General features: G+C 44.7%; 2 protein-coding genes across 3 annotated transcripts; one reads left to right on the forward strand and one right to left on the reverse strand.

The window, feature by feature from the left end:
- The first annotated feature begins 694 nt into the window (after positions 1 to 694).
- LOC121184957 (retinal cone rhodopsin-sensitive cGMP 3',5'-cyclic phosphodiesterase subunit gamma-like) lies at positions 695 to 1,096 on the forward strand. The gene is made up of 3 exons (XM_041042893.1): positions 695 to 798; positions 897 to 934; positions 1,020 to 1,096. Exons 1-3 carry the CDS (start codon positions 695 to 697, stop codon positions 1,094 to 1,096), a joined length of 219 nt encoding a protein of 72 aa, XP_040898827.1.
- An 852-nt stretch (positions 1,097 to 1,948) lies between these two features.
- LOC121184929 (USP6 N-terminal-like protein) lies at positions 1,949 to 20,449 on the reverse strand. Of its 2 annotated transcripts, none has more exons than XM_041042871.1 (14): positions 20,358 to 20,449; positions 16,650 to 16,723; positions 13,653 to 13,738; positions 13,492 to 13,531; positions 13,252 to 13,332; positions 11,892 to 11,999; positions 10,074 to 10,183; positions 9,043 to 9,091; positions 8,234 to 8,354; positions 7,962 to 8,056; positions 7,712 to 7,777; positions 6,385 to 6,484; positions 5,323 to 5,475; positions 1,949 to 5,113 (listed from the first exon to the last, which is right to left on the reverse strand). In XM_041042871.1, the coding sequence occupies exons 2-14, from the start codon at positions 16,713 to 16,715 to the stop codon at positions 4,407 to 4,409; spliced, it is 1,782 nt and encodes a 593-aa protein (XP_040898805.1). In that variant the 5' UTR covers positions 16,716 to 16,723; positions 20,358 to 20,449; the 3' UTR covers positions 1,949 to 4,406. The 2 variants fall into 2 exon arrangements, with proteins under 2 accessions (XP_040898805.1, XP_040898797.1); XM_041042863.1 differs by having other exon boundaries at positions 20,175 to 20,422.
- Between the last annotated feature and the right edge of the window lie 166 nt (positions 20,450 to 20,615).

Below are 20,615 nucleotides of genomic sequence, written 5' to 3' on the forward strand. Positions count from 1 at the left end.
GGAACTAAGGATAATAAATGTACAGTGTGGAGTGTTGTGGGATACAGATGTAAATATGAATATTACTGTGAATATAGAACAGTGTAAACTGTTGGCGTGGTTTGTGTGTCAGGCAGAGAGTTTCTTGGATTAATCAGTGAACTGAAGGTTCTGTTTCCTCTGTGTGAAGGTGGAGACATGGCACAGGATTCATCTTTAAATGTTCCTGTAACGTAACGTCTTCTCCAGGTGATCAGGTTTAGGGATGTTCAGCTGCTAAATCTGTCTGAATATTATCTTTGGAAATTAGATTATAATCCTTGTCATAATCCAGCGTCGTCCCAGAACATGACATGGATCAATGAGATCTTGTTTGCGGGCAGATTGTGATCCTCAGGGCAGGCACACTGATCCCTGACACACCAGTACGCTGTGACCCTGTGTCACCTGGCCTCTGGTTTAGGGACCGACTCAAAGAGGATTAGCACCATAAAATATGAAGAGTATTTCTGACAAGTAAGCAGGTACGAAGACGTGCTATTACCAGAGATTACACAGAGGAAGGTGTTTGAAAACATAAGAGGATGAAGTGTGAGACACAGCAGCACATGGACGTGTGTTTAGTGGTGATGGAGGAGGCCTGTGTCCATCTGCTCCATCTCTTCATGATGAGTGAATTGACTTGTTTGGTTCTTTGTGATCAAAAGTCTCCAAGATGAACGCAGCAGCAGCTGAAGGCTCCAAGGCCGCTCCCCCAAAGTTCAAGCAGAAGGAGACCAGGCAGTTCAAGAGCAAGGCTCCCAAAGCTGGACAGAAGGGGTGAGACGCTCCCTCGTTTTCCTCCACTGTGCTCTTCATGCACCAAGTTTAACATCTGTGGAAAAATTCACTTTGGTTTCTGCTGTTCTCTCAATCAGGTTCGACAACGACGTCCCTGGGATGGACGGTCTGGGAGGTGGGTGGATTTTATCTTCAGTCCCAAACTCTTCCATGTTCACAGGTTGACTCTGGACTCACGTTTTGGTTTTCCTGTCCTGCAGACTCTGCGGTGGTCTGTCCCTGGGAGGCGTTTGGTGACATGGAGCTGAGCGACCTGGCTCAGTTTGGCATCGTCTAGACCTGTTGGACAGAGACTGTCCCCCTGGTTCTGGACAGATGTGATTTCACGAGTGCTGAATGTGAGGAGTGTGCTTGGAGCTGGAGAAAGGATTTCACCAAGCGTCGGAGCAGACGTTCACTGTGGGACAGATCTCTGCAGTTTCAGGGTTCTGCTGAGCCACGAGAGAAATCTTCTTTTATCGTATCTATTTTTGTAGGTGCTGTTTGGATTCATCGATTTTATTTTTGCTATAAACATAAATGTAAAATCATAAATGAGAAACTACCTCGAACTTAAACTGACCTGTTTTCTAACTTTAATCCCTTAATTAAATAGTTCTCCCTCCACCCATCCTCCACCCAGCTGAGCCCCATCTTGTTTTTCCCTCAGCTCGTCTGTAGTTCTGCATTCAGCCACAGTGTGTCAGGATCTATGTGCTAATGAGTATAAAAGTTATTTTCCTCAGTCGTTTCTGTTTCATGTGGTTTTTCCAGTTGTCGACATGTTACAGGATAATTCTCTCTCGGCTTTTTACCACAGCTCAACCAGTAAATCACCTCATGTTACTGGTGTTAACTGGTTACTGGTACTGACGTTACAACTTTCCACAAATCAGTATCAGTGTGTACGTCGGCCCATAACACAGAAATACACAGAAATCCATGAACACCACAGCTGCACAAAGTGACATCCACACAACAGCGCCCCCTTCCACAGAACATGGTCTAACACCGGCGCTCTATACAGAAGGAATCACACACAGATTAAAGGATGATAAAAGTTGTATTGTTTCATCTCCAGGTTTTCATCAACCTTTTCAAACTTAGTCAAAGATTCAGCAAATTTCTACAACAAATCTGTAGCCAAGAATGAAACATCTCCCCCACACACACAAACCTGAAGTGCTCAACAATGTTGCACTACTATGACTTCATCTCGTTTAAAGACAAAAAAATTGGTTCCACTGTGGCTACGCTGATATATAATTATTCAAAACGTTGAGATTATCTGAAGTTTTAGAGATGAAACAGTCAAATGTCAGAAACAGCCACTACATATTCACAGAATTAAAAATAACGGCCTTAACTCGCAAGATTGGAAAGATTTAGGATCTGATTTTTTTCTAATTTGGATGAAATCTAAAAACCACTTTTACAACATTTCTACTCTCCTTGGCAAGATCTAGATAGAGACATGCTTCAACTAAACCAACCACAAGATGTCATCCTCCCACTATCTCTAAGCACAGAGCTGAAGAAATGATTTCTCTTCCGTCAGATGGGAAAACTCGTCCTAACTCGTTACCTACTGTTTCTACAATACTGCACATTTCTAAACACAATGTTAACAGAAGCAGACACATCTACAGCCAAAGTCTATTTTCACCTTTCAGCACTCTGAATTGCCTTGTGTCTGAATGGTGCTATATAAATAAACTCGCCTTGCTTTTCAAGAACCTCAGTGGAAATGCAGCTCTTCCAGTTCTTGAAAAGAATGAGCACGAGAGTGGTTATTAAACGACCTGGTTGCCTTTTCTAAGAGGATAAAACAATAAATTACTGAGCTACAAAACCACTTATTTAAAATGAGCTCAATAGGTTTCAATGTGTACAATCATAACAGTGAGCCAGCTCACCACGTCAGAGGTTTCATGTTCAGTCCATCACCTGAAGGTTAGTTTTCCTCACGTAGAGTCAAATTATTCCTCTGTTGCCGTGCAGGATACAACGTCAGTAATGTCCACAGAAGAACTGAAGCCGATCCAAATAAGGCATCAAGACATTTGTACAAAAAATAAAACTAATTTTGCTAGCAAACATTTTACAAAGGCTGACTGAGCAAACATTTTGTTCCCTGACAAAACATTAAAAAACTACAAAAAGTTTTTTTATTGTAAAGGGTGATGCCTTTTGCACGCTTCTCAATTCCTTCTCTCTGTAATAAAACTTAAATAATTCAAAATGACTTTCCATGTAATTCGGTCTTTGCAGCCAGACAGGAAACAGAGTAGATGTGATGTCCTGTAAGGCGTCTTTACCGAAGCAGCGGATGGCGGTTTAGTCTCTTCGTCATCTGATGTCTCCTCTTGAGAGCCAGGTCTCACTAATTCTGGGAATGAGCACAAATGTTCAAAATACAAATAACATGCTTTGTGCATGAAAGGTGTAAAAGAGATCATTAAATGGAGAAATCCTTAAAGACACAGTGAACGTGGTGGAAGGGAAGGTTGTCAGGTACAGGTCGGGGTTTTCATCCAGGCAGTTTGATCATGAGTAATCTGATAATAATTTCCACTTCCATGTCAGACAATAACACTGTAACTTCTCTGCAACTGAAACCACATTCATCTAGTTTAAACTGGAGGAGAGATTCTCTGCGAGCACACGGTGAATATCAGCTCAGCAAAAGGTTTGTTTTGTGAGTGAACTTGTGCAGACGCAGAGGAAAACACATACTGTCCCAGAAGAAATCAGTGTGGCTGTGCAGCGTTATTGCTTTGTGTACAATACTGCACAATACAGGCAAGATGCAGAACTATTATCATAAGCCGATGTGATTGGACGGGGCTGACTTCATTTCATGCAGCTGAGTCAAATTTCCTGCTTATTCCGTCTGTATATGGATTCATTTTTGAGCCATTACTGGAACTTTGGATTCGTTTTTGACGTCATATTTTCACACACACAAACTTAACCTAAACACAACCTCCTCAGAAAAAATGTATTTTCTGCATTTTAAGCTTTACCACTGTCTAATGCTCCGATACATCGCACTCAAACCCAGGGGTCATCACTCTCCTTCTGAAGGTCAGTGTATGAAGCTTCGTACAGAAAACAACTCAGTGAAATAGGTTTTAATTCTATTTGAATTTTCGATGCGATTTCTGTGAGGGACTCTGATTCTGTCTGATGTTTTGTTTCTGTGTTTCAGGACCAAACATTAAATCCACTTGCTCCTGAATTCTCCTTTTTCATCTTCACTGATATTTTCAAACATCTTTGTTTTTGCACTTTTACTTCCTGTAAGAGAAAATTTAAATTTCCCATGAAAACATTTAAAGGAGGAAATCTTGTCACAATCATTACAAAACTTTTTAGAAAGTTAAAGAACAGGAGAATAATAACTTTACCTCCTTAAAATTGGCAAATTAGATTAGAATTAATATTGGCCCTGAAAGTGATAACACACTTTTAAGCAATTATTGCTTGACACTGATGATCTGACTGGTAACTTGTTCTGTACCTCTGTGGTTCATCCTCTGACACTAATCCAATAAATGGAGAAGCAGGACCATCAGTAACTGATGATCTGCATTCTGGTGCTCGTTTCATGAAACATCTGGAGCCGGTGTTTCCTCTGACGCAGTACTTGAGTCCTGGTTCAGGTTCTTGTTGGTGCCCAGAGCGGAGGCCTGCTCCAGCAGCTGGAGCAGGTGACTGTCCTCAGCCATATCTGCTGGTGACAGACCCTCAGACTGGGTCAGGCCCAACCCCGGAGACACCACCTGGACTACAGGTGCCGAAAGAGTCCGTGGGACCCCACAGGAGGATGGGTCAGCACTGACGGCTGCAGAGGAGTCGTCTGTAAACGTCGGCAAGAGTGCGTCAGCAATCTGTGGAGCTGAGTGAGGTCCTGTGGCGACTGCTGGATCAGGCCACGTTTCATCCCTGTCCTGATCTGGCAGTGACGGCTGATCCGCTGTGATTCCACTGTGGCTCCCTGGAGGCTGATAAGGCGGGGGCCCCATCAGTGGGGAGCTGTCAGGAGTGAGCGGGACCTGGCTGTGGATGATGATGGGGTCTGGGGAAGGCAGTGGGGCCTCCTCCTCCTCTGCAGCGTCGAGATCCCTGGGGTCCTTAGAGGGGCTTTGGTCAGGGGATATGGAGTCAGGCTGGTGGGAGATGATGTGGAGGCTGAGGCCAGCTCTGGGAAACCCGCTGGCTGATGACAGCTTCCCTCTGGAGGGCTGGACTGGACTCAGCAGCACCGGCAGCTCCTGACCCAGAGGCTTACGAGGCAACTCCTCAGGCTTCCCTGAAAACAACCCAGGAGCATAAAGAATCATTAGATGACTGTGCACAGGTTTGTCATATGTGAACACGGAATGACTGAATTGTTCTTATTCTAGTTGGTTTATTCTTGAATCAGATGTTTTCCTGTTTCATGTGATCTTGTTTGACATTAAACACATGAATCCGTTGATCAGTTTAACTGGTCAGTCAGTTCTGCGTGCAGCCGTTCACCTGGAGGAGGAAGGTCCAGCTTCATTTTTCGCAGCTCAGCCATGGAGGCCTGCAGCTGCTCGATGATCACGTCGTCGCTGTAGAAGAAAGTCTGAGCGATTCGCTCCTGCAGAAACTCCCTGAGCTCCTCCAGAGACATCTTCACCAGACGCTCTGCACCAAAACAAGACAAACAACCTCTGATGTGTACTGGATCTGCATCATGCACCTCTCATGTTAAAGAGGAGGTGTGTTTGAATCAGTTGTGTAGGATTAGGACTGTGTTTGTTTTGGGTATGAGTTGAGAGTAGAACTTATTTCAGGTTTCCAGCTCATTTTCTCCATAAACGGTTTTAACTGACCGTTGAAGCTCTTTAAATCTTTGATGGACCCAGAACGCTCCTGATTGAATCATGGGCACAAAAGATTAACAACTGTGTTAGAAAATATCTGCTTCCTTCATAAGGAGAGAAGTCAACTACGACTCCCAAGGTGCATTTCACTTAGAAATATCCAATCACAGAGCTTCAGATTCTGCAGTGTACCCCATGAACTGAGATCTGCAGCTAAACTCTGACACAGTTTAAACCAGTTCACTCTCAGACTCAGGCTCAGTTTTCTATGAATTCTGTAACTATGACCACACGACCACGACAACAACAACAACAACAACAACAACAAGTGTTTTGAATTTGCTACAGCTCTGAATTAAACATTTGGAAGCAGCTGTCTGTCCCACTCCGCAGCTCTATCCAGGAAACTGTTTGAGATGATCAGACCAGAACCACACAGTTTAGCGCACGGGCACTTAGGAGGCGCACGATGTGAGTCTGATGTCCAAAGAGTTAAAACTGGCCCATGACTTTGAATTATTGGTGGCTGAATCCAAATGTCTGGACTTTCCCACAACTGCTCTTTGGCTTAAAAAAAAAAATCAAACAACAGCTGAAAATCTTAAGTTAATTTAAATAGTTTGTTAAAAAGCTGAATTGATTGATGTTTGTGGTCTGAAACATTCAGTGTGATTGACAGCTTGAACAGATAATTTATCTTTTGATGGTGATGTAGTCGCCGTCTCCTTACTCCTGTGTATCTTCAGGATGGTGTAAGACATGGCGGTGAGCAGCCTCTCTCCCTCCAGGATGAAAACGTCCCACAGACGAAGGGTCAGGGTGAACGGAGTCTGAGGATCACAAACACAACAGCTCATCATGTTACTGCCAGTTAGCTGAGTTTGTTTATGCCGGTGGTTTCACATACATGCAGTCCTCGTCCTGGCTGGAGTCAGGAGGTTTCTCTGGTTCTTTCCCAGACCTCAGAGGCCCACGGGCCCCTCTGAGCCGAGCGACTCAGCAGGACGGAGAAGTGCTGACAGCAGCCGAACCCTGCCAGACCAGCACCACAGGATTGTGGGCATGCATGGAGGAGACTAATAGCAGTTTTGCTTAACAGCTCTTAATGCTCTCTTCTAATGCAATGTCCCAGAGCTCAGATATCACCGGGACTTTTTCTGCTGAGATCATGTAAAATTATCTTTACAAACGCACTTTGACAAATTTCTTGTTTTGGTATTTCTTGGTAATAACGTGCTGGTGTGTTTTTAGGTTGTTCTTCCCAGTGATCACCTGTCAATCAGACGGCGCTGCCAGAAATGTGCAGTTTTGTGTCGATGAAGTTTCAGTAGGTGGCACTCTTTGCTCAGAGCTGGATTTCTTTGCTAACGCTAACCGTCTCCAGAGCTCTGCTGCTTTCCAAAGAAACCGGAAACGTTAAAGGTAACTCCTCCTGGGATTTTCTGAGGAAAGCTTTTCAAGGGACAGCAAACGTAAATGTTTCCATGAAACGCAGCCATTATAATCAGACACACAGGGACATAACTCACATGTGCTACATGCAGATTTCCATTTTACCTCTCGCTTTGTTTCTTTTCACTTGTGTCATTAGGCCAAATTTGATTTGGTCAGTTGACTTCGTGTCTTCGTGTCCATGCACTGCTCAGTGCTGTGATTTGAATCCCAGCGTGCTGAGGTTACAGGTCTACCTGTTACTGTGGGTCAGTGTCGGTCACTGTAACTGGACCCAGGTCAGAGAAACAGCTATGCTACAGCAGCTAACCCCCCTGCTTTTATAATGCAGAACGAACACAGCGCTGTGTGAGCAGGAGCTGATGATGACTCAGCAGGTGTTGAAATATCATCCATTCAAACTAATGTTCAAACTAACAGAGTTTAACAAGCGAGACGTGCAAACTTCCACCAATCCAGCTTCTTCTTTCCAAGTAGAAAACAAACGTAACAACGGGTCTGAGGAGATGTTTAAACTGACGCCGTATGGATTTTTGAAATTGCAGCGCACCCAAAGTAAGGTGCTCGAGGATAGGCTCAGACTTTTTCAGGTCTAAGTTCCTCACCCTGTCAATAAAACACTGCAGGAACCATTTAGTGCTGTAGATCCCTGCAGACATCTGTTCTCTGTCCTGAGAGAGAGAGAGAGAGAGAGAGAGAGAGAGAGAGAGAGAGAGAGAGAGAGAGAGAGAGAGGATCAGTAAACGTCTACAGGGCATCAAACTGCCTGAACATCACACTGAATGTCATCACACTGCAGAGCTGTTGCTGCAGTGTTGTGTCTGTTATGAAACACTTGTGTAACTGTGACCTCACCAGATGTTTCTTCAGTTTGGGGATGAGTTTGGAAATAATCTGATCATGATGTGCCTGGTATCGCTGAAGTTTGGGAAACCCAGGAACAAAAAATCCTTAAAGCAGAGAGACAGACACTTTTAAATCCCACGAACGTGGACCAGCAGCGCAGCCTGTAATCAGTTACACGGCCCTGCTGAGCCGAGGAGCACATTTATTTCTGCTTCATCTCAAAAACATGCGAGAAGCAGTTTGCATTTTCATGTTCAGATGAGCTCACTGTGACGTCTCACCGTGCATGGCGTGTTTCTGATTGGTCAGCAGCTGAGACAGGGCCCAGAAGGCGTCCTCCTCGTTCATGAACATGAGCAGCAGGGCGGCGATCTGACTCATGCCCTGGCAGTAGCTCACCTCCTGCAGGCGGCAGGACAGAGAGCAGCGCGGTGACGTTAATAAAGAAGGAAACGTGCAGAGTAGCATGTTAGCATGCTAAGATGCTAAACTAAGATAACGAACATGGTAAAAATGATAACTGTTAAACATCAGCATGTGAACAGTCAATCTAATTTTCTCATATTTTCAAGATTTAAACCATGTTGCACAAATCCTCAAACCTTTTGGATGCACTGATACAATAATGTGACACTAAAAGTCACCTGAAAACAGGCAGGTTGAAGCACAGAGTGAACCAGTACATTGACATATTACTGATATTACCTGAGGGTATAATTTATTTGTTCTGAATTAAATATCTGTAAATGATCACCTCTGTGTTTTTAATGGTAACTCCAGTAAAAACACTGTTACTGAGAAATTCAGCAGCTTTGATTTCAAAATGATGAAATAATAATGTGCTGCTCCCTGCAGCCTCTGAGGGCAGAGCAGATACAGATCAAATGGCTTTAACGACACTGAACAAACAGCAGAAAAACATACTTTACTGTGGAAGCACACAATGAGCTGCACGCGGATAAAAAGCTAATCATAACTCTGCTGTGCTGAGGAAAAGAAAACTCAGAACTGAATCTAGATTTTTATCAGTTAAATCGAGTTAAAGAGGAATTTTAATGTTTCATGTGATGGAAGAAAAACAGCTACTCACTGTGTTGTAGACTGAGTATGCAGAAAGAACATGGAAGAGGGACTGCTGCCTGTGGGGGGAGAGCAGGGGAGAGCGGGGGAGAGCAGAGGAGAGCGGGGGAGGGGGGGGGGGGGCGTGACTTTTATTCTCTCAGTTTATTCAATCACAGGATTCTGAGGTTGTGTCTGAAAATGTTCAGGATCCTACAGAGTGTGAGAGAAGCTGGACTGTGACTCAAACAGAGAACACAGAGAGAACACAGAGAGAACCCACAGAGAGAACCCACAGAGAACACAGCTCCACTGCTGCTCCCTGTCTCTATAAAAAGGTTCCTTTTTTTGCTGAACCCTGTTAAATACTGAAACTGACTTTCCACTGCCGCTCCCGAGCAGGCCTGTGGTCTATTAAACTGTCAGTGACATCACTGTGTTACAGGATCAGGTTCCACAGGAACCCAGAACCATCCGCACACAGCCGGCCCACCTCGCACACTCAGTCCAGTTCACACCGAGGTCACAGAATCACAGGCTCGGCACAAACCGATCGACTTCATAACATGGAAATGAACAATGGATCACAGCCAAAAGTATGTGGACACCCGAGCACACCATGGGCATTGACGAGCCGCTTTGTCAGCCTCCACTCTTCGGGTTTCAGTCTTTCCACCCGATGCTGAACCTGGCGGCAGGGATTTGCTCATGTTCAGACACATGGGTGTCCACATACTTTTGGCCACAACTGTATGTTGTACTGTACTGTTTCACACGTAAAGGAAGAAGCAGAACATTTATTTATTTATACTAGCAAACTTTAAACTGACACTGAGTCAGTTTACTGACTTTATGACACGTGTTACTGTTAATAATAATAATAATAATAATAATAATAATGAGAAGAAGAAGAAGAACAACTTAGACTTACATGAAAATAAACATATCCTGCTTTAATCTGAATTATTATCTGTTCGTTCAGTAACGTGAGTCAGAGCCGTTCACCCTGAACAAAACAAACTACAGATGGAAAATCTGAGTGTGTGACACTGTGGAACTCACTTGACTCCAAAGCGATCCATGAACATGATGTGGTTTCGGAAGGTTCTGTTGATGTCCAGGTCGATCTGTTTGATCTCAGACGAGTAGACTCTGGCCTGCTCCTTCATTTTCTGAGAGGAAAACAGCAGGTGAGTCAACATGGACGGGGTCGAGTAGGTAAGAGACACCTGTGACTGAGTGAAGTGGACAAAACATAAGAAATGAAATTTTCCTGATTCAAAAACATGTTTTGATTAAAGCCACTTGAGAAGAAACCGAGCTTTACTTTTACAAACAGTTTTCAAATGAAACTGGAGAAATGTTTTTATGATGAAAGTTGATACAACAGAAGAATGTTTTGGTTTTTCGAGCATATCTGAGATCAGTCTCTTTCTCCTCTCTCCCTTTAAACCTCAGATGTAGCAAAATAAATTGATATAACTTGAAGTAACTCGACAAAATGAGCTAAATTGATGTTTTAATTAAAGTTACAGAGAATAAAATAAACAGGTCACGATTAATGTGCCCACACATGTATCACATATTAAATCTGACTGATTTCAGCATTTCCAAATCTCCATTACATTTGCATCGGCTTGTTTTTCCCTCACTGATCTAATCCAGTGATGTTTATGTTAATCCTGCCGGGTGTCGTGATGACAGGAGGATAAATGTGTGTCGGTTCAGACGTGGGATTTAAACGTCCATCTGCTGGGCAGGCTAATCAACTCCAGGCGCACACGACGTCAGGCCGGACCTTCAGTAGCTTCTTCCACATCCAGAGTTTTATCCTCGGGGGGTCTCAGTGTTTAAAGGTCACAGTTTTCAGCAGAGTGACGTTTCGTTATGTTGTTAGCAGCTTTATTTAATGGATGTTTAAATGTTATGGGAAACATCCTTCATCAACTGATTGTTCAGTGTATAAAATGTCAGAAAAGAAGGTTTATATTGAGTCATAGAAACTCGAGAAGCTGGAACCAGAATATTTATACCAGAATGTTTATACTTTACAATGACATAAACGATGAAGCACCAAAATAACTGCAGACAAGATTCTCTGATCATTTAATCCATGAAGAGGCCTGGTTGGTTTTTCATGGTGCCTGTGGACAGAACAACCCTGCCACGTACAGTGGGAGCAAACAGGAACTTTGCCCTGTAGAAGGTTGATCTGGGTGAATACAAACGCTGGAATTAGGGAAAACTATTTTTTAAAAAGTGAAAAAATAAACCGTCCAACAGCTGGACACATCAGCTGAGAAATAAAATCCTGGGTCACTGGGCCCAGTGGAACGGAGCATCTCTAAAGTCCTGCGCTCACGGTGGGAGGAATAAAAGCTTATTTGTCGAGAAATAGCACAAACAGTGAAGGTTCCTCAAAAACCACTGTGTCTTTTTGAAGATTATTTTTGACTGAAGTTAAATAAACAAGACACGACGTTTGAGGACAAATGTTCTTTCTCTTTTTTCACTTTAGGCTGAGCTGGGCGTTCTGACAGTTAAATATCTGATAAATACACTGGCCTTCAGTCATTTTTTAACATAGACGCATAAACCAAACAAATGTTTTTGATAATAATGTCTGAAATTTGTTTTTGTGACAGAGCCATCTCCTGAGTGAGTTAAACTATTTCTCTGCTGGATTATTCAGGAGATGCAGTTCCTAAATTACCACAAACATGTCTTTATAATAACTGTACTCATATGTCTCGTTACATATTGGCCAACACACGAGCTGCTAATTTATCGGTACATGTTCTCATCTAATCTCTAACATTTTCAGAGAATCCACTCATTTCAGAAAACACCTGCAGGCCGGATCACGTTATGAGCAGATACCTCATATTTGCCCTCGTTCTCCTTCTTCGTCCTCTCCACATCCAGCATCAGTGACCAGGCCCGGCCTCTGAGCTGCAGGGGAATGCCCTTGTACACTCGTTTCACCATCTGACAGCAGAGAAAGAGGAAAACGTAAACACTGAGTGAATAAGAAGCCAGGAGGTTTGGAGAGCTGACACTTTACAATGTGAGTCACTGGAAAGTTTAACCACCTACTGCTCGCCTACGACAGTATTCACAAGAACAAAGCAAAAGTTTTTCTCATTCGAGACAAATTCACTGATTCACAGTGAAGCAGGTTTGCTGAGTCGACGGCCGTGAACGGTGACGAGTGTTTCTCTTTACCTGTGTGGGTCAGATGGATTTAAAATGTCCTGATGTAAAGTTACGTGTGTGCAGCTCCAACAGCAACAAGACACGAGAAAATACCCAAAACTTTAACTTCAAGATCCAAAAACATTCTTTTTCTCTGTAGTTTCTATTTGTAGAGATATTTAATTTCAATTAGGGTGAAACTTCAATGAGCTGCTGGTTTATCAGATGAACGTTAGTCTGAACTCGTGCTTTGTTTCACATCGCTGTGACCTCATCACTGCTTTCTGTCTGTGGCTCTGGCACAGGAGGATGACGTCCACTTTCCCAATCCCACGTAAAAAAACCCTCTGTTTTTTCAATCGAGGCATCAGCGATCACTGAACACAAAACCAGACCTGGGTCTGGAACCAGGCTGGATAAACCCCCACATTCACACTCATGGTACAAAAGGTCGCATATTTGAAAGCTTCAAAACACCATGATGTTCTAATAACAGGTCTGTAGGTCCAAAAACACTTTTACTGAAAACTAGGAATGGAAGGAGAAATGCAGCATCCAGTGTTCCGTCTCTTTTAGCTCTGGTTTTGGTCTCTACCAGCTCCTGAGGGAAATATCTGGCTCTTTAGCTGCTAAATGCTCCATTTTCTCATCAGCAGCTGCTCTCTGACGGTGTGTGTGTGCTGACAGACGAACACTGGGCCATAAACATGCTGCAAAACCAAAAGTAGGAGCTAAAAGAGGCTAAAAAGCTCAGCAGAGCTGTAGAGTTGCAGATAATCCTCAGTGGGTTTATAATTTGATCCAAAGAGTCGTTCAAACTATTTCCATCTCTAAGCGTCTCCTAGTTTGACTCATATTTTAGGGATTACGTAAAGCTGTGATCCAGAGTTAATCAGAGTGAGTGAGTGTTACAGGAGCCTCTGACCAACCAGAGACCAGCTCCCACTCGTCTGCAGCTCTCTGAACTCTCCGGCAGTGAAGTCATTTTAAATAACAACAATAAATGTGTCTTCAGGCTCCACATGTCTCAGGTCTCAACACTCACCCTGTCACTGTTCTTGTATTTATCCCACTTCTTCACCATCTTCAGCCATTTCTCCGCTCGCTCTACTTCCAGCTGCTTCATCTGTGAAGGCGACACGGACCCGAGCAGGTGAACGAAAACCCAGCTGACAAACTGACACTGGTCTTTAGTTCCCAGTATGAGTGAAATCCACTGTCCATCATTATTAAAAAAAAAAGATGACATGAGCTCTGTGACGTGTCCAGAGTCTGTCCTCTTTACCTTCTCCTCCTGTGCGGTCGGGGCTGGTAGTTCGTCCTCACTGGAAAAAATAAAAGTGAAGAACATTATTAGGAACAAACTGATAGAGATCGCTGCACGGCGCCACCAAGTGGAGGGAAACTGCTGTGGCCAGTGTGAAGAGTAACACAGGACGGACTCACTGCATGAAGCCGAAGCGGTCGATGACTTTGTAGATGCTGTAGTCGGCATCTTCCCAGGGGTCGATCTCCACGCCGCCCTGCCTGCCCTGCACACACAAACACACACACACAAACACACAAAAACACACACACACACAAACACACACAAGTGAAAAACAGTAAGAGTAAAGGAGAAGCAAATGTTCATCTTTTACTCCACCCACGTGTAGTTTATCGGTCCTGTGCAGGCAGCTGAAGCCTTAATCTGGTGTTTACATGCTGCAACAACGTAGAGTTCAGAACCACGACAGGGTCTCATCAGGACACATGACCAAAAACACATGACCACATGACAGGGGCTGCTTCAAAACGTGGTCCTGACTGTATGTTCTGTCTGACGATGAGGAGAAGCATCAGGAGGAAGTTTTCTGTCTCAGTGAGTTTGAACAAAAACCAGCTTAACCAACAGAATCCACACAAGCTCACAGACGGAAATCTGAGAGTAAATTTCTAATAAAAGCAAAACTAACAAGAGCAAAGGTTCATGGTCAGAACATGATATTTACTGTAACCTGACCAACAATACTTGTGCATCTGTCATCTGTATGTACACACACACACACGCACACACACACACACACACACACACACACACACACACACAGCAGTAACAGTTTCCACACCCTCAGTAAGTCAGACTGCAGCAGCATGAATAATGTGAGACTCTACAGTGAAACTGTCCAACGAAAACACGAGTTCAGAATCTGCATCAACCAGCACAAAGTTTGGGAGAAACGTTTGTATCATGGAAAATCCATTTAAGCAACAATCTGGTCGCCGTGTTGACATAACACAGAGGCAACTAATCCTCCGACTGCCTACCGCAGAGGCCACTGCTGTGTCTGGAAAGCAGCCAATCAGCCTCCTGCTCTTAGCGAGGGGGGGGGGGGGTCGGACTGAGCACACAGAAAGTGTCCGGCTTCACGGTGCCTGTCGACGCGCTGAGCCCCGGAGGCAGCGTGAGCGAAGTCAGCGTCATGAAAGTGAGAGGACTAAAAATACTCTCTCACTGAGGGCGTTCGGTGTGGTGTCAGAATCAGATCAGAGCCAAACGAGTGTGTTTGTATTTCAGCCTGTGTCATGCTGATTTACTACTGCTGAATATTTCACTGAATTCAGCTTTAAGCTGCAGGTACAAACTCGTATCCCTGTGCAGGTTTGGATGGACGAGGCCGGGCATCGAACCTGAATGAACCTGGCCTTCACCCGCCAACATCACAGCATCAGGACCATGTGGAATTTGGACCTTTGATCTGTTTTTAACTGCAGTTTAAAATGAGTGTTTTCTTTTGAGAAAACAGGAGAGAAACAAAAACTCAATGCAAATCCAAACATTATCAGCAAAAGCACACGACCAGGAACTGGAGAAATGATTATGGTATGCATGTATATTTTATGTATGTGGCGGCGTGACGTCTTATTTTCATGTCTGGATCGGGATCTTTTCTGATCTATGCCACATAGTCAGGGGATGTGACGTGTCAGGGGAGGACAGGCGAAGCAGGGTCACCTTGGCCTCCATGAAACCTGCATAAAAGACATAAATCTGAATGTATCTGTGGCAGACGTTTACCCAGAGTCCTCCTGGGATCAGTGGGATTATGGGGTTGATTTTGTCCGACCCGTCTCCTCTTCTCTGCTCTGTATGTGGTTAGAAACCAGCATCCATACACAGAAATCTCACTGGCCGGGAGTTCAGCCAGCCCCCGGAGGCCGCTGTCAAGTCAATCGCAGCACAGTGTGTCACAGCTGTTGCTATGGCGAGACAGACCCCCCCCCCCCCCCCCCCCCCCCCGGCTTTTATTTGAAAATTTGATAACATTAGTTGATTTGTATAATAACTCGATGCTGCTTATTAATTTGAAATGTTACGTTTCCAGATCCCAAAGGTCACATGATGAGATCCTGCTGATCCTGTGAATTCTTCTCTTCAGGCTGGGAACAAATCACTGTCCCAGGTGAAGGAAGTATCTCAGGGTCTCGCTCAGGATTGTGGGTAAAGTTAAAAGTGATTAATCCAGAGCATCATCTGACAACCGTTCAGGTGGTGATCAGGTGACCGTCTCAGGTAACTGTGTGAAGACAGACAAAACATGACACAACATCTCAACACACAGCCGCTCCGCTGCCGTGTCCTGCACACGCCTGACACATGTAAACATGGAGTCTGACTTTGAAGGTGATCAGGAGATGATGTGAAAACAGGGTGACGTTCATGTTTTCATTGATTCAGCTGCCGTCAGCTGTGCACAGGGAGCCTCAGCGTATTAATAACTCATTCATCACTGACTGCAGCTCATTCGAGACTCGCTGGACTAAACCCGAGGAGATGGGAGGCAGGTTCCATCCATTGGTTCCACGTTCAGTTTCACTGAGTTCAGTCAGATTTAATATCTGTGGTCATCGTTCTCCAATCACATCAAACCACAGGCAAAAACATATTATTACACAATGTGTCATTAATGCACTTTGGCAGCGTACTAACATACGCCCACACACACTGTACTGTCCTCCACACACACACAACACACTGCACACAAAGCACACAAACACACGCCTGAATTCACGCTTCCGTCCTTCTCAGTGTGTTTGTTGGTTTTTAAAGCACAAAATCAACGAAGTGTGAACTTTCCCTCCTACAGAAGAGCAACACACAACACAGGAGATGATACACACACACACACGTGCATCCAATCATCCACAGCCTGTAGTACTGTAACATGACCAAGGACTGCATCATGAACAGCATCTGCCCACGAGAGCTGGATGATCGTTTCTTTACAAATCAATATTTCAGGCTCAAATCAAAGATTAATATCAGCATGTTTATGATTATTTCCCTGAATGCAGCAGAGGTATGAAGGTCTGCGAACATCTGTGCTCAGGTCTGACTACGTGATCCATCTGGACCGAATCAAAAACACTGACACTGCTCAGCGTGTTGGAAGCAAAACTCACCGTGGCATATTTCAAGATGATATCAGCACGTTCCTCTGCTATTAGAGTCTCAATGTCTTTCTTCATGTCAATATCTGCAGAGAGAGGAGGGAGAGAGAATGAGAAGAGCTGAACATCAACAACAACATCAACATCAACAACAACAACAACCACAACAACAACAGCTCAGGATGACTCAGAGAAAAAGAACACAGCTGATGGATGTGGGTGACAGGATGAGTTGGCTCTGCTGCGACGCTGAAGCACACTTTGACTTCACCAGAGAGCAGAAACACAGTTATCAGCAGATGGTTCCTTATGCAATTTATCAATTTGCCTAAAATCAGAGCTGCAATGATCAGTTAATCGATTAATCGATAGAAAGAAACTTAATCAGCAAGTATTTGTTTCTTAAAACAAATGTTTTATTTGTAGTTATTGTACAGTTTAAATACATGATGAGCAGTCAGTGACAGACTGTCCAGGTTAGGACAAACACTAACAGGACCCACTACGAATACATGGTTTTGAAACATGTCCAGCGAGCTGGTGAATGTCCCAGAAGTCAGAGTCCCTTCTTGACCCCGGTGGGGTAACACCACAGCTCTGACTGGCCTGGCAGGTCTTAAACTGGGACAACAGCCTGAACCAGAGAAACACCGGACGTTTTCTGAAACACTAATAAATATCTGAGACATGGTCCATCAGGTCAGAGGTCTGGAACCAGGTTCTGAGTGGGCAGCGTCCTGCAGCGATGACCTTCAGATCCCAGACTTCATGAAGATCTGTTTCCGTGGTGAGTCTGCCCCCTTCTGAACGAGTTTGTTAGCTTTCCACTAGCTAAAGGCTAACAATGCATAAAGCTATGGAGTACAGCTAACAGGATGGTTTGGAGCTTTACTTTTGTGTCTTTTAAAACAATGCACACAGCTGGATCCGGAGGGTTGCTGCTAAACCGTTCCAAAACAAAGCGGTGAGGGTCTTAATCCAGCTTAAGCTACATTCTGTGTACGGATCTACACCAATGACAGGACCCGGAGCAGTAATCCGGACACACAACGGGACACGCAAACCCTCTGGATTAGGAATATCTCAGAGGAGGATTATGCAATGAAAGTCTGTTATTCCCAAAGCAGGAACGGAGAGGAACAAAGAGCTGTGAGGATCTGCACCAGCAGACAGCAGCACACCAGGCTGGGCTGAAGACAAGCGATGAGTTCAGGTTCATCGTTATTTACTCACCAGATTCATCGTCTCTTCTGTGGCTGAAACTAACATTCATTCTCATTAAAGATAAATCTATTGACTATTTTTTGGATGAATCTATGAAATCTACAAAAATGAAAAGCGTCCATCACGTTCCCAGAGCCCCAGATGATGTCTTCAAATATCGTTTTGTTCAACCAGGAGTCCAAAGCTCAAATACCAAACCCAGTTAGATTCAGTTTACTGTGAACTGAACTCACCAGCTCCATCACAGAGAACCAGATGTTCAAAGGACAACCAGAGGTTCAGTTCATTCAAAGGAAGCAACAAAGCAACAACCAGGCATCTCCTGAACCAAAAAAAAAACTTGATTGTGAAAGTGATTATTTAAATAATCTGATTTTTATCTGTGAGCCCTGGTTTCAGCAGGAATCTGGATGGTGTCATCCACCTCTGACAGGATGTAAGTTCCTCGTCTTTCTGATGAAGAGATACAGAACAAAATGACCTTTTTCTTTGTTTTAATGTTTTTTCTACACAAATTCTTCATTTGAAAGCAGCTGTGAATCCCAGAGTCTCCCTCATCCGTCACGGAGCCAGTAATTCGTCCCAGTCTCTGAGGACTGAGACGACCTCAGTCCTCAGTCCTCCCTGGACTGAGGACTTTTAAACATCCACACAGATTCTCAGACACTTTAGCTCGGGTTTTGTAAAGTCTGGATCCAACAAAGACTGGATTTCAGTTCCGTCAGCCAAGATTTAACGCATCGTAAATTTGGAGCGAACGTGTTTAAAAAGTACAAAGTGGAATGGAGTGGAGCTTCAGATCAGCTCTGGCCCCGCAGACGGTCATGTAGAGAGGCTGATTACTTACAGAAGCTTTAAATATGAACTGTCATCTGAAGCATATGGCAGCAGCTGAATGTGGTCAGTGCTCTAAATCACAGAGGAGCTCTGGCTGGAGTCCCAGTGCGAAGGGTGGAGGCCCAAACTGGGAGAGAGCAGAGAGACTGGACGGCAGCTCTTTACCTGACAGAAGGATCGACAGGCTGAGAGTCAGATGTTTCTCTGGTTAATTACAGATGAGCACTGAGCTCGCTGGGTGATTGATCTACAGACTGTCAGACTTCATTAAACAAACTACATGACAGAGTCTGAGACGTGGGACCTGGACTGGAGTCAGACCTTCGCTGGGCTGATTTACAGTCAGAGGTGGAAAGTCAAAAGAGAAGAATGCATCATTTTCAACCTCTGTGAATTCAAGCGACTGAGGTGGGAAAGTACAGACGTCTGTTTGCTCACAGTCACATGTTTCCAGCCTCTGAAGCACGAACTCAAACTTTAAAAGATCATTTCTCTTCTTAAACCTAAAACATCCAAAGTTGTGAATCATAATCAAACAGATGGTTAACGTCCCTCTTGACTGTGACTCGTCTGATGAGAGACCTGAACGTCTGACCTGTTAAATGAATCACTGATCCACATCCAGAGACCTGAGATCAACACTGGAAGACATCACCTTGGACTCCCGGAAGGTTCTGAAGAATAATTCTTGCAATTTTATGACCAAACAAACAAACAATTAATCAAAGGATTGAAACTAAGGTTGAACTAGAACCATTTAAGCAACCATCTGTAAAAACATGTTGGTGTCTTGATTGCGTTTGATACTGATTTTATTCTCAGAGAAAACAAAAAAAAACCCCGAATATTCAGGGCTGAGAGGCTGAAGCCGCGCTGTTTACATCATCTAATCGATTAATCAGCTCGTCGGTTCAGCGCTAGAGCTCTGGTTGGTTTCTAGGAGCCTGAAGAAATAAATAATGAAACTGCCAAGTACAGAGGGGGTCAAGAGAGGCCCCCAAACACACACACACACACACACACACACACACACACACACACACACCGCAGCAGCAGCAGCAGCTGTGTGTGTGTGTCTCGGTTTGACCGCAGCTGTAATTGAAATGTTAGTTGTTGTGTTGAACTAATTTGTGTGTGTTGTTGAGTGTGTAGTCGCAGCGGCGGCAGCAGCTCAGGCCTGCGGGAGCTCAGAGCCGCTGCCGCCGCCTTCATCAGCGGGATGCGCGGTTCCACAGTGAGCCCGTGACGGACGCCGATCCGGTCTGAGACCGAAACGTTTCACGGAGATCAGGAACCGTATTAACGGCTCCAAACGTCTTTTTTCCGATAGTAAACAAACCCGCAGCCTCCGGGAGGATGAGCCGTGATCTGACACGATGCTGCGACCTCACGCGAGATCGGTTCATTCTGATGAGAATAAGAAACAAAAGCAGGACAAACGATGGTGAAACGGGAAATAAATCAGAGTCCGGTTACCGTGTTTCTCCGGCGGGTTTCTGCGCTATCCGACCAGTACCACAGCTCCGGCTGCCCGGCACATCCTCCGGTGAAAGTGCAGCTCCAGCACAACAAACCACGGGCTGACAACAATAGCCTCCCCCCGTCAATCCATCGGTTACACACACACACACACACGCACGCAGAGTGCAGCAGACGTACGGGACAGAGCAGCTCCTGGTCCAGGATCCGGGCAGCGGCGGCGGAGGCGCACTGAGCAGGCGCCGCAGCGTGGCACCCGATAGCCGTGTGTGAGCTGGAGGATCCGGCCTTAAAGAAACAGAACCTCCCGCTGCCTGAGTCCTGACACACACACACACACACACACACACACACACACACACACACACTTTACACAGCGGCTCATCACGGCTTTCCTCGGCCGCCATCTGCTGGAGAGACGCGTTAGCGCAGCGACGG

This window comes from Toxotes jaculatrix, chromosome 1 (assembly GCF_017976425.1).
Source record: "Toxotes jaculatrix isolate fToxJac2 chromosome 1, fToxJac2.pri, whole genome shotgun sequence".
NCBI lineage: Eukaryota > Metazoa > Chordata > Actinopteri > Toxotidae > Toxotes > Toxotes jaculatrix.